The sequence below is a fragment of the Mytilus californianus genome, unplaced genomic scaffold (assembly GCF_021869535.1).
Source record: "Mytilus californianus isolate M0D057914Y unplaced genomic scaffold, xbMytCali1.0.p SCAF_8, whole genome shotgun sequence".
Lineage (NCBI taxonomy): Eukaryota > Metazoa > Mollusca > Bivalvia > Mytilida > Mytilidae > Mytilus > Mytilus californianus.
The window spans coordinates 4,477,502-4,491,241 of record NW_026262734.1 but is presented as its reverse complement, the minus strand read 5'-3'; the positions used below and the strand labels follow the sequence as shown (position 1 = coordinate 4,491,241).

Sequence of the window (13,740 nt, the reverse complement as noted above, 5' to 3'; positions counted from 1 at the left end):
GTACCAAGTCAGGAAAATGACAGTTTTTTTCTTTCTCACAAATCAAGCTCAATATAAAGAACAAAGATGTGAAATATAAGTTTATGAAACATGGCAAAAACTAAAATGCAATTTCAAAGGTAAAAATACTGTCTTCGGCCATATAGAGGTGTCTACTTCTACTTCTCCTCTGGTCTTAGAAGGTATCAATAAGCTTTGCAAAGACCATGGAAAATCTACCATCACACCAAATTTATTAAAACAATACAGATATATGCATAAAATATTACCTAAATCATTAAAGCTTAAGGTAATGTCTTTAATTACTAAAAAAAACAAATATCTCTGTTAAGTATTACTCATCCTTTCTTTAGGAATCATAACAAATTTAATGATTTAACAAAATGCAACTGTTTGGGGGCAGAAAATGTTTCTTTTTTGTCTAAAGCAATACATTCCGGTCATCAAATTTGCTTTTGAAATAAAGTGGTCAGAAACAATTTTAAGGTGTGTATCAACATGTAAATTACTGATAGAAAATAAAACAGAAAAATTATTTACATTGAACTTATGCTTTGGATATTTAACATTTATCATGGACATTTTTGGATTTCACCTTTTTTAATGAGTTCAAATGAAGAGGTAAAATTGCTGCAAATATCTGTATTGTACTATTTGATTAAAAATCGCATGCATCTAATCTAATTATTTTTTAATCAACATTAATTTAAATAAATAAATATTATACTACAATCTTGTTTAGAACATGCTATAAATGAGGGCTTGTACAATTAGAAAATTTAAATTTAAAGGATCTGGTTTCCCATTTGACATTATCTGGTTCTACTGGTGTCGTCATAGTTTTCTCTATAAAATCACAATTGCCTTCACGGTCAACTAAAATGATGGAATGTGTTCTACAATAAATTAAAAAAAACATTTATGAATATAAAAAAAAGCTCCTTACAGATATATTTTTTTCTGTTCATGAAATTGTATTATATTGCTAATGGGAAGGTTGAAACTCCATCCGGCAAGATTGACCCTATTTGACAATAACGGTTTTGTCTGCCTGCTAAAGGATGGCTTCTGTTTTTTGTGCTCTTTAGCGTTTCATAATTTTGGCTTTCAAAACATGTGGTCTCTGGTGTCCTTGATTTAGGAAATTCCAGAAATATGTGCAGGATGCATATCTTTAAACTAGTAGCGATAAAAACCTCTACATATTGTTAAGTCAAAACTGTTCTTTAAAAGACAATATGTTAACATTGATGTTTTTTTAACTCTTTTTGTTTTTGCTTTTTGGGTGGGGGAAGGGATTGCATGACTATTCCATTCACAAAAACCCTCTATCCTTTAATTTATAATTACTATATCTGATACGTAATTGTTGCCGAAAATCATCGGTTTAACTAATAAATTTTTATTCAGGAGACTACCAAAAACATGTTCAACATGTTCAATTAGGCCAATTAAAATTAATTGATAGATTTTCATCCCCGCCCGCCCCTCTGAAATCGTTCCGCCCCAATTTTTTTTATTTTGAAAAATTTACGATTTCCGGATTTTGTTCATTTTCGTTACCGGTAACTGTCGATAATTTCGTTTCATTAATAACATCCTGTTTCAAATTTTGGTTTTTGCATTTCTTTGTATGTTTGATTCGTTATACATGTATATACATGATAGAACCTTATTATTACACTTGCATATATGAAGAACACGTTACAAGAGCGTTTCATATCTAATAAAAATTAAAAAATAAAATCCTCCCACCCACCCCATTTTTTTCAAAAATTTGGATGAAAATCTACTAATTAAATTTACTTGGCCTTACAGTATAGAAGTTGTTGGACCACATATAAGGCACTGAAGTTTATAATAAATGTCCTGTGTTGATTACATTTACGATAATTATCGGTAATTTCTACCTTTTTCCTTTAATGTGTTCTCGCTAATAATGTCAGTATAAGTGGTTGTGATAAAAAAAAAATTATTGAGTCAGTTCGCAATTGACATGCAGGAATGCACCACCTAAGGATCTACATTCCCTTTAATTCTCAAAAAGTTGCACGTGATTTTTTTTTTCGCAGAAAGGCATGAGTTTTTTTGTGAATGAAATATTTTATTGTTTCAATAAAATTAGTTTATTTCTTTTGTATATATTGTGTGGAAATTTGAACAGAAAATTTACAAAAACTAGATAAACTAGAAAAAAATTGCATTATCTGCAGTAATACCCTTATGGAACTGAATTGTTTGCCGCAAACTTGCAGCAGACTTGCTGCAAGCTTGCGGCAAACAAAAAGTTTGCAGGAACACAGAAAATAGTGTTTGCAGATGTTTGCCGCTAGCTGCAAACTTCCGGCAAACATTGCAGCTTTTTGCTGCAAGCTTGCGGCAAGTATGCAGAAACATCAATGTTTGCCGTAAGATTGCCAGAAAGTTAAGATAATAAATAATGTTTGCTGCAAGATTGCAGAAAACTTTGACCATTCTATATGTTTGCCGCAAGATTGCAGAAAACTTTGACCATTCTATATGTTTGCCAGAACATTGCAAGAATTACACAATATTGACTGGGCAAGCCTAGTTGGCACTTCCTGGAAGCTATCAATTTGAAATTGTGTCTAGGTCATGTTGATTGTGTTTGGAAAATGCATTTCACATATAAGAGATCAAGGAGGCATTTTGGTTCATTAATATAGGATATTCAATAGGTAATTTTGTAAGTACAAATAATTCATAGAACTGCATGTTTTAATAAAATAATTAATGTCACCATCATACATAATTAAGTAAGCAACTATATATATATATGTGTGTGTTTGAAAAACTTTAGCTATTATAAGTTTGAATTTTGTAACTGATGTACTGTATCATGTTTATTAAAATCAAGTTCAATTCTGTAATGCAATTATTACCTAGCTTTATACCCAATACACATTGGAGATTTTTCCTTTTTAATTTCTTAATACAGGTATATGATGTCATTTGAGAATAACCCCTGCCCCCTTTTTCAAAACTCAAATGCATGTATGTATTTCCTTAAATCTTTAAGTTTGCAAGAATTCTTTCAATGACTGTTTGTATACAGGCAGGAATTCTTTTTAAAATGTTGCTGTGTAATTTGAAAGAGATAAATTAAATGTGTCTACACACATGACATTGATATATGTGTAGTTCCTGCAAGTTTGCCGCAAGTTTGCAACAAACAATTGCCGCAAGCTTGCAGCAAACAATTGCCGCAAGCTTGCGGCAAATCTAATTTGCATAATTATGTTTGCAGCAAGCTTGCCGCAACCTTCATTTGCATGGTAAAATGGTTGCGGCAAGTTTGCAGCAAATGTTTGCTGCAAGCTTGCGGCAATGTTTGCTGCAAACTTGCGGCAAATGTTTGCCGCAGGGCTTATTTTTCGGTAAGGGAATAGATAGCTCACCTTACTATCACCATCTGAGTTTTCATTGTTAAATTATCCTCGAAAGAATGAAACTTTACATTAAATTCGTTCTTACGATGAGCTACCCCACACTTACCACATGTAGAGCAGGATCTTTTGACCTTTCTGGGGCACCCCTGTGTTGGATGGGGTTCGTGTAGCTTAGTTTTTATTTTTTTTGCATAGTATTTTGTAGACAGTTTTTGTCTTTTTGTCTTTTTTTATTTTTGTCATGAATTTTGTCTTTTTCTACTTAGGCGATTTAATTCTGGCTTCCAATTCTTTTTCATATATATAAGATGGCAAGAAAATTAATGTTGAAAACCCTGATTTTGATTCTTTTGTCATTTTGGGGCAAACATATGTTTTAAGTAATTAAATGGAATTAACATACCAATAAAAACATTATATCTTTGACTTACCTAGTGCCATATCTAAATTTAGGTGTCCATACAAATACAGCACTTCTCTCTAAAATAATGTCTTCTTCCATATTAGACATTGCAGCTTGTGTGGCTAACTGTTTGTCATTGTTATATCTGAAATAAGATATAAAACTGTTTGTTTGTTGATTAAATTGTAGTAAACTTTGCTATATAAGACGGCCTGTTTTTATTAGTACAGAATAACCAGAGTACCAAAAGATAACCTTCAGCAATAATTTTCAAATGAAATTGGAGTCAAGCACACCTCGCAATGATGAGTTGTGTAGTCATTGCAACTGTATGTGTAAAAGAAGAAAAAAGATATGAAGGAGATCATCATGTATCTGAAGGAGATCATCATGTATCTGAAGGAGATCATCAGCTTGTATCGTTAGTATCCTTTATCATTAGATCACCAGGAAGTATGAGTTGCAAGCATTTACTGAAATGTGGGGAATGATGGCAACAATAGTTTGCCGATGTTACTGAAATGTGGGGAATGATGGCAACAATAGTTTACCGATGTTACTGAAATGTGGGGAATGATGGCAACAATAGTTTACCGATGTTCAAATACGCAAAATGAGAAAATGTTTTCAAACTTTTGCTTTAGATACTGTATTAAGATCCTATATAATAAAGATTCTGTCCGCATTTCGTAAATTCCATGAAAATTTGACAAAGCTATTGATGTCTAATTGATGTCTAACCCTAAACCTAACCTTAACCCTAACCCCTAACCCTAACCCTATTCTTAATTGGACCTTAACAGACCATAAAGAGACAACAGTAATGTCCTCTCAGTTATAATTCAAAGTTTGATGATTATCTTGATATTATTTGTTTTGCTAAACTGGAAATAAATAATTTCTTAGCTACAGGTACACTTACCCAGGAAACACACGACATAAGCACGACGTAATAATTTGGTCGTATATAAGTAACTGCTGACGTTACCTTAGTTTGACGTCATTGTGACGTCGAGGTTTGGTAATCTTTACGTAATGGGCTTTTTTCTTGGTATTTCTAAACGGAAGATTTTATACACACAGAAGACGAAGTATACTTAACAACAAAATTATTTTCATTTACCTGTGTATAATATGTCGCAGGTTCTTTCAAAAGTGATGATTTTCTAAAAATTGTTTAATATTTCACAGTGGTATCATACTTTAACTTTGTTTAAACCTGTTTATTTACTTTTGACCTTAATTATTTATCCCTTATAATTTTTATTAACTGTGTATTTGCATTCAGGTATCACAGATCAAATTTATTCGTTCATTGTGTGTTAATTTACGTTTTTTGACTGAGTTAAGCCTCCCAATTGATATTTTATAGTGTGTCTTTCTATGTTGTGATGTTATACTATTGTTTCAGAAAAGGGAGAATTTTTGGTACCATTAAAACGTTTAATCCCGCTGCAAATGTTTGCACCAGTCCTAAGTCAAAAATCTGATGTACAGTAGTTGTCGTCTGTTTATGTAGTTCATACGTGTTTCTCGTTTCTCGTTTTTATATAGATTAGACCGTTGGTTTTCCCGTTTGAATGGTTTTACACTAGTAATTTTTGGAGCCCTTTATAGCTTGCTGTTCGGTGTGAGCCAATGCTCCATGTTGAAGGCCGTACCTTAACCTAAAATGGTTTACTTTTATAAATTGTTACTTGGATGGAGAGTTGTCTCATTGGCACTCATACCACATCTTCCTATATCTATTTTGAAAATACGTTGTAATGACGTTTTTATAATGTCGAACGTTTACGTATATCACGACGTATAATAAACGTTACATTTACGTAATTGAATTTACAGATACGTTATAATGACGTTGTTCTGACGGTATTTTTTTACGTAAAACATTTCATAATTAAAACGTCATTTCAACGTATGCAAGTAATACTGTATTTATGACGTCCAACTGACCTTAGAAATACGTTTTCTAATATTGTGTATCGTAATTCTTTTGTAAAACTTACGTACTATTTGGTCGTTAGTGAGCGAATTTTAACATTACAACTGTACATAGTTTTTATTGATAGATTATTCATTGTTTTAACTTTGGTGTGCTACGAAACAATGTTTTGCTTCTCTCAAAAACAATCCTTTACAGAAATGAAAGGTTTGCTGCAATATTGCAAGAAAGAGTTTGTTTGCTAGAAAGTTGCAGGAACCTTTTCTTATATTGTTTAAAGAATAACTATTTGCAACAACTTAGCAAGAAACTTTTCTTTAAAAATGTCAGACATGATAGTTTGCAAGGATATTTCAAGCATTTTAAAATATTACACATGATTATTTTTTTAAGATTAGGTTCATTACACGACATGTTTCTTTGAATTATTGATTATGATTCCTTAATTATCTTTGTTTTCTATCCTTAATGACTCGTGCTTCATGTTAATTACTCAGAAGTATCGGGATATTTGAAAAAAAAGTCTTAAAAAAACAATGCTTATAAACAATTTCCTAAACTGTACAATACATTTATGATATCTTTTCAAGAATACTTTGGTTTTTATTTCAACAAGTTTAAACTTAATAATTGTGACATATTAATTTTTGTCCTATGACTTTCCGAGATTGCCGAATTATTCTAGAAAGTCAAGAAATGAACTACTACCACTCAAGATCAAAAGAAGACCACCGCAAAACGTACTGAACCGCAGAACCGCACGATTATTGTTGAAATAAACTTGCAACATGGATAGTGTACCACAACCGCAAAATGTAACACATTCACCACAACTTCCACCATGCCCTACATGTGCGACTACCATACATCTTACAACATTCCCAACGCAATTGGAAGTAGTACCTCTTTCCGAGTGAAGCCTTTTGGAATGGTACGTCGTCAAATCAATTATCTGGGCAATAAAACCAGTGTTTGTACCACCCTAAAATCCAACATTTATTCAAAAGAGATGCATTGTTCAATCATGAATTTAAAAAAAAATTATAACCAATTATAATCCCTGCAATGGTTACTTTTTAATATTTACATACTAAATAGTGTATATAAATGAATAGCATTGTTAGGTAATTTATAATTTTAATTGTGTAATTTAATTAATCTTTAGAATGATTAATCTACTTTAAAATAGATTTGCATGTTATGTAATCTATATGCACTTAAACATATATAAAGTGACTAGATATATATATACTTATTTTACTTATAGTATTTAAGACAATATTTTATTTTTGAATTTTCCATTAAATGAATTACAGGTTAAAATTAGTTTATTTTCCAGTATCTCTATTTAATTAAGTAAACACAAAAATTATTTCCATGCAGTCTCTTTCTTATCAATTAGTGATAGAAATGTTATGTGCCATCTGTTTTCCATTTATCTCTGTGAAATGGACAGGAAATGATATGTACACAAGAGTTGGGGCCCAATGAAGGAGGGCACATGGCTTTGTACATTTTTCTGAAATTCTATAACTTACAAATATAAAGATAATAGATAAAAATATTTGAATATTTTTTATTTATTATATATATATCAAATATTTAAGATTTAGGTTATTAATAGTATTATTAGTTAAACATTTCAAGGAACCAAACAACTCCATAAACAACCCAAACAAATTCAAAATTTGAACTTGCAGACAGCAAGCAAAGATGTCTAATATATCATGAACAAAATATGAATTTTACAATGGATGTAGATTAAAAAGTTCCAAAGTATTCTATTGACATTAAAAAGTGCAGATGTAAATTCTTCTGATGGCATGACTATTGGATTGAGGAAGATTGATGTTTTCATATATTTTGGATTAAATCTTTTGGCAAGTAAAAATTATGAATTAGAATTAATTCTACCATTTTGAATATTATGAAACTGCTATTTCCTTCAAAACAAATGTGACATATAAATTATCTTCCTAACCATTTAGGATCAAGAAAAAAACTACAAGACCATATATTTTTGCATATAAATACTAATTATTATGGTATTGTGTAAGACACAAGACTTATATATTTTTATGACAATCTCTTTTATAAAATATCATTTAATAGTAGTTTTGGCAAAATTGAAGATCTGTGGTATGACTGCAATAATTTAATATATAGACATCTATCCACAAAAGACAAAAAGTATTATCTTTAAATAGTACACAATTATGGATCAAAATTAAGATTTTAAAAATGGGCAAGACTTACATGTATATAGGCCTATGATGTTAAAGTAAAATGAAAAACAAATATTAAACAAAGGATAGAACAACCTATACACTTCATGCACTGAATATATAATAATATTTAGTATCAGACAATTTCTTTTTTTATATTTCAGAACTGGTGAAAAGAAAATTTAAAGAATGATGTATGTGCAGTATTATATATAGTTTTAATATATCTTTTCAAAATGTGTGCTGATAGGACTGAAGAATGGACACACTATGACTTTGAGTAAGTAGTTTATACGAAAGAAATCCTTATTAATGCTTTTTAAGTAGGATTTGCACATGTTGCACTTTCAAAACTTTTTTAAAAAATCAAAAGTTATAAAACCATCTGTACATTTTTTTTTTAGATATAAACATGATAAATATCTTTTATTTAAACAAACAATTTGAAATAATCTAAAAAATACACAAAAAAAATCCAAAATAGCAAATTAAAATAGGGGTTCACAGGTCTTATTTTCTTGGGAAAATCCCCAAAACAGGTCCTAGCAAATTCATTATAATTATCTGCCCTTGGTTTTACAAGGATTTGTTCTGAAAATTTAATTTCGCTTTAAAACATGCTTAATGACTCTTATTTTTTATAGTTTAATCTTATAATTTTAAGTTTTAGATGTTTCTGTTGTATATTGAATGATATATGGTAAAATATATTCAAACGAAAAGTTATTTTTGCAACAATTGCCCAGATGTGATGCTCAGAAGACACCCAATCTACCAGATCTAGGCAGCTCATAATTTACATGTGTAATATAGACAAATTTGCAACATGAAAATTTGGTTTTATTTTTATTGACCCAATAATGCATTTGTTATTATTATTTATGCCTTCATTATTTATTTCAGATTATGTTACTGCTTGGTGTAAAAACAACAACAATTTAACAGATGTATGCAGGACTGCCAATTTTGATCAAATTAATGAACAGAGCAAGTTAGCTACACAGAAAAGAAATGAAGAAAATTGAGATTTTAACAGAAGAAAAATTTGTGCACCAAACACTGAAAAGACATTTAAATTGTTACTGTAACAACTGATAAAGCTCTTTTTTCTTCGCAAAAAATGGAAAAAAACCTCAACAGGTGAAATTATTTCCACCTTGTAAGGCGGAAATTTTGTCCACCTCACAGAAAAGAAATGAAGAAAATTGAGATTTTAACAGAAGAAAAATTTGTGCACCAAACACTGAAAAGACATTTAAATTGTTACTGTAACAACTGATAAAGCTCTTTTTTCTTCGCAAAAAATGGAAAAAAACCTCAACAGGTGAAATTTTTTCAACCTCATAAGGCGGAAATTTTTAACGCCTATTTAGGCGGAATATTGCAGGAGAGAAATATTTTCCCTTTAATCAGATGGAATTTTTCCCCCAAGACAAGCGGATAAATTTGCATATTTCGGCCCTATTCCGCCCTGAATCCACCTGGAATCCATGTAAAGAATGATTCTATGTTTAAAGAGGCTTTAATACGAATTCCCTCTAAAAAATCGGTCTGAAAATCATGTAAATTCCAGGTGGATTTTTTCGTACAGGCTGTTTTCTATGTTTAAATTGTCCTGAAGACGCCACCGTAAGTGGCGAAACATGTAGACCATAATAAAGATTTTCCTTGCAGTAATCTACGATGTTGTTGTCTTTGTGTAGCATTTATTTCCTAAACTGTACAATACATTTATGATATCTTTTCAAGTATACTTTGGTTTTTATTTCAACAAGTTTAAACTAAATAATTGTGATATATTAATTTTTGTCCTATGACTTTTTGTCACTTGTTTTGTGACCTTTTTCTCTGATCAATATTTTTATTTTCATATTTTCCATCAAATGAATTTAGCCTCACCTGTTGCAGGTTTCATTTTGTTTAATTTCTAGTATCATTATTTAATTATGTATACACAAATTATTTGCATGCCCTCCTTCTCATCTCAATAAGAAATATGAGCTGGTGATAGAAATTTAATGTGCCATCTTTTTTCCATGTATCTCTGTGTAATGCCAGTGGATAGGATGTATTATAAATGTACAGAGTTTGAGGCCAAATGAAGGGGAGAACATGTTTTTATACATTTTTCTGCAATTACTATAACTTATAACATAAAAGATAAAAAAATAATAATAAATAGATATTTTCTTATTATAATATATATCAAACATTCAAGAATTAAGTAATTAACAGTTATTATTAGGGGCACATTTCAAAGGGATCACACTGGCACGATACCCTAAACAACATCAACAAATTTAAAATTTGGACTGGACATGAACATGCACACAACATAACAAAGATGGCTTCTATCATGAACAAAATATGAATTTTACAATGGATGTAGATAAAAAAATTCCAAATATTTATATTGACATTGAAAAGTGCAGATGTATTCTTCTGATGACATGACTCTTGGATTTAGGATAATTGATGTTTACACATATATATTTTGGATGACATCTTTTGGTAAGTACAATGGATTAGAATTTCCACCATTTTGAATAAGTGCATGCTCTTTTAGTTCAAAATAGTGATATTTAAAGTGTCTTCTTAACTTTTTAGAGTCAAGAAAAAAATTAGACAATAGATTTATGCATATAAATATTATTAAAATTGTTTAAAACAGGAGAAATTTTTTTATCTTTTTATGACAATATGTTTTAGAAAGTATTACTTAAAATAAGAATCTTCTAATAAATCAGTTTGGTGTAAATTTAGAGATCTGTGGTATGACTGCCAATAAGACATCTATCCACAAATGACAAAAACAATTTATCTTTATATACACAACTAAGCACCAAAATTAAGATTTAAAAAAAATGGACAAGACCCTATATGTTAAGTACAATGAAAAACAAATATTAAAAAAAAGCAGTCTTGTCCATTTTTTTCAACCTCAGTACTGACATAAGGTTAAATATATTCTAAAGTTAAATATCAGTTGCTGGTCCAGAATTTTGAAAAAGGGGGGGGGGGGGCGATTTTAGTCAACTTTAGGAGTATGACTTGTAAAAATTCTATGTAATAACAGTTTATGTAGCTCAAAAGCTCAAAAAGGGGGGAGGGCTACACCACCCCTAAATCCATCTCTGAATATTCAATTTCTAGAAGGATTTGACAACTTTAAGACATTGACCCTTCAAGTGAAACAAATACAGGAGAAATTTGCCCTATGGATCTTTTTATAAAATGTTATTTTCATTTTACAAGTCCAGAATTTACAATAGTTTTATAATGTTTAGTTATTTTTTTATATATATACTAAATTCTTTAACTTTTATTTTGCAGTATTTGAAATCAGTAAATTCAACTTGAAGGACAGCGAGTACAATGGGACACTGAACCAAAATATACACACATGTAACAGGACAACCTATAGATGACAGAGAAAAAAGATTGTTTCATTAAATCATATTTTTTTAAATGCCTAGCTTTCATTTCCTAATTTTTTCAACTGAAATTGCTGAAAGATTTGCTGCAATATTGCCGCAAATAATTTTTCCCGCAATATTGCTGCAACAACTGCAGGTACTGAATTTGCCGCAATATTGCTGCAACAATTACAGCTATTGATTTTCCCGCAAACATTTGCCGCAATATTGCTGCAACAATTACAGCTATTGATTTTCCCGCAAACATTTGCCGCAATATTGCTGCAACAATTACAGCTATTGATTTTCCCGCAAACATTTGCCGCAATGTTGCGGCAATGTTGCAGCAACTGTTTGCAAGAAAACTAATTTGCATACAAAAAATGAATATTTGCAGCAATATTGCCGCAAATATTTGCAGCAACATTGCAGCAAATATTTGCAAGAAGCCTATTTTTCCATAAGGGATGTTCTTACAATTGATAAATTGTGGTCAGTGCATGTTTACCCGATATTCATTATTATATCATAAATTATCTATGATATTTATTTTAATCTGATGCACACTCTTGTGCGTTGCAAATATTCTATATTTAATTGACATCTTTTAATTCCTGCAAGTGAGACAAAAAGTATTAAATCATGAGAATACAGCAAAATGTATAAAAATACATTCTGCAGTCTAGTGTAAAAAGCTATCAAAGATATATATATATATATTTACAAATTTAGATATCCCGGATAAAGTTTAACATGTTTAACACATGTTTAAGTAATTCATAATCTTTTTTATCATACACTAGTATCCTATTTTTATATGGCTTACATTTAACCATGCATTTGACAATTAATTAAGACATCAGTATAAAGTTTATAAAAAAAAAAAACACAACCAGTATTCATATAAGAGCCGTTATGCAAAGTTTTAACTATTATGTATCGTGAATAAATTTTTATTACATGCATTATATTTTAGATTAATATCGAATCTCCTGATAAAAATTTCCCTAGATCAAAGATGGTGGACCTTGAAGACTTATTAGAGAAGCTTGAAGCACCCATCCTAAGCAGATCTAGAGGGATGTCGAATAAAAGGTATGCTCGACTTAAAGTCTGATTCTAATAATTTTATCATTACTTTATGTCATATCAATATGCATCACGTTATTAACAAGATAAAATAAAATTGTGCAATACAATTTATTTAGAAATCATTTTAATTCAATTTATTTCTCACAACAATACAATGATGCATTTTTTGTTCTTAAATATGAATGCAGACAGAAAGAAGGTTTATCTATTCAACAGCAAAGTAAGCGCGTATTCTGCTAAACATACCTCACCGGGAGTAGAATTTGAATAAATTAGTTTTCCCTAACTAAAGAATTTTGAGCGGCTGATTTTAATAGCAATACTGATTTCTTTTTATTATTTCTATGTGCAGATTCAACGCCAAATTCCACAGTGACATCAAGCTTCAGTGTAGGAATGACAGCAAGGTTCGGTGTAGGAAATAAACCCATGCTGAGAGTAGTGAACAATGATAGACTAATACGTTATAATTGTAAAGTTGTTCAATCAATGAAGCAATTAAATTAAATAATGGAAGGTTGATCTGATTTTAATTCTGAATAAAGCCTGAAGGAAACATCTCATGCTATCTTAGTGCAGAAAGCTTTTACTAGAAAGTGCCATCAACATGATCAAACATAAGGAACAGAAAAAGGGACAATCACAAACCATAATTAGTAGACAAATAGACAACATCATTGCCAACATAAAAGTCCCCCCCCCCCTTTTTACGACAGTACGACGTCATTTAATTTGACTGAAATACGTCATTATGACGTCGCTATTATGTCTGTATATGTAATTGTTAGGTAAAGTATGTAATTTCAAGGTCAGTTATAGGTTGTATTGACGTTGAAAATTACGTCAGGAAGACGTATTTGATACCATCCATTTCTACGTAAAAATAACGTTAGTTAGTGACGTAGATGAGACTAAAAATTACTTTCAAGTTACATTGTACTGACGTAATTGTGTTTCCTTGGTAGGTCTTTTACATTCCAGACCTAGATTTATGTGGTTAATTCAACAGAAGTGTATATTTACTATTTTATATAGCAACATACCAGCAGTACATATGGAGTATATATTCCCACATTTGTGTCACTCAAGCGTTATTTGTCTGTATTGTTACATGAGAAGTTTCATTTGCTTACTCATAAAACAGAACAAAATGAATAACTGTAGCAACAGTAATACTCAACACATTCCAAAATGGTTGACCTAATCAAATGTAAATTCAATAATTATAATATTATTAAAGAAAATAAAA

The 13,740-nt window shown here is 30.4% G+C and overlaps 1 protein-coding gene across 1 annotated transcript in view; it reads right to left on the bottom strand.

The window, feature by feature from the left end:
• Nucleotides 1–216: 216 nt before the first annotated feature.
• The window catches only part of LOC127711027 (transport and Golgi organization 2 homolog), a 28,304-nt gene continuing 14,780 nt past the window's right edge, over nucleotides 217–13,740 (bottom strand). Inside the window, exons 7-8 of the mRNA XM_052216970.1 lie at nucleotides 3,842–3,958; nucleotides 217–896 (exon numbers count right to left, since the gene is read on the bottom strand). Of these exons, the coding sequence (XP_052072930.1) occupies nucleotides 749–896; nucleotides 3,842–3,958 (265 nt within the window). The 3' untranslated portion in view covers nucleotides 217–748. The remainder of the gene's footprint in view (nucleotides 897–3,841; nucleotides 3,959–13,740) is intronic.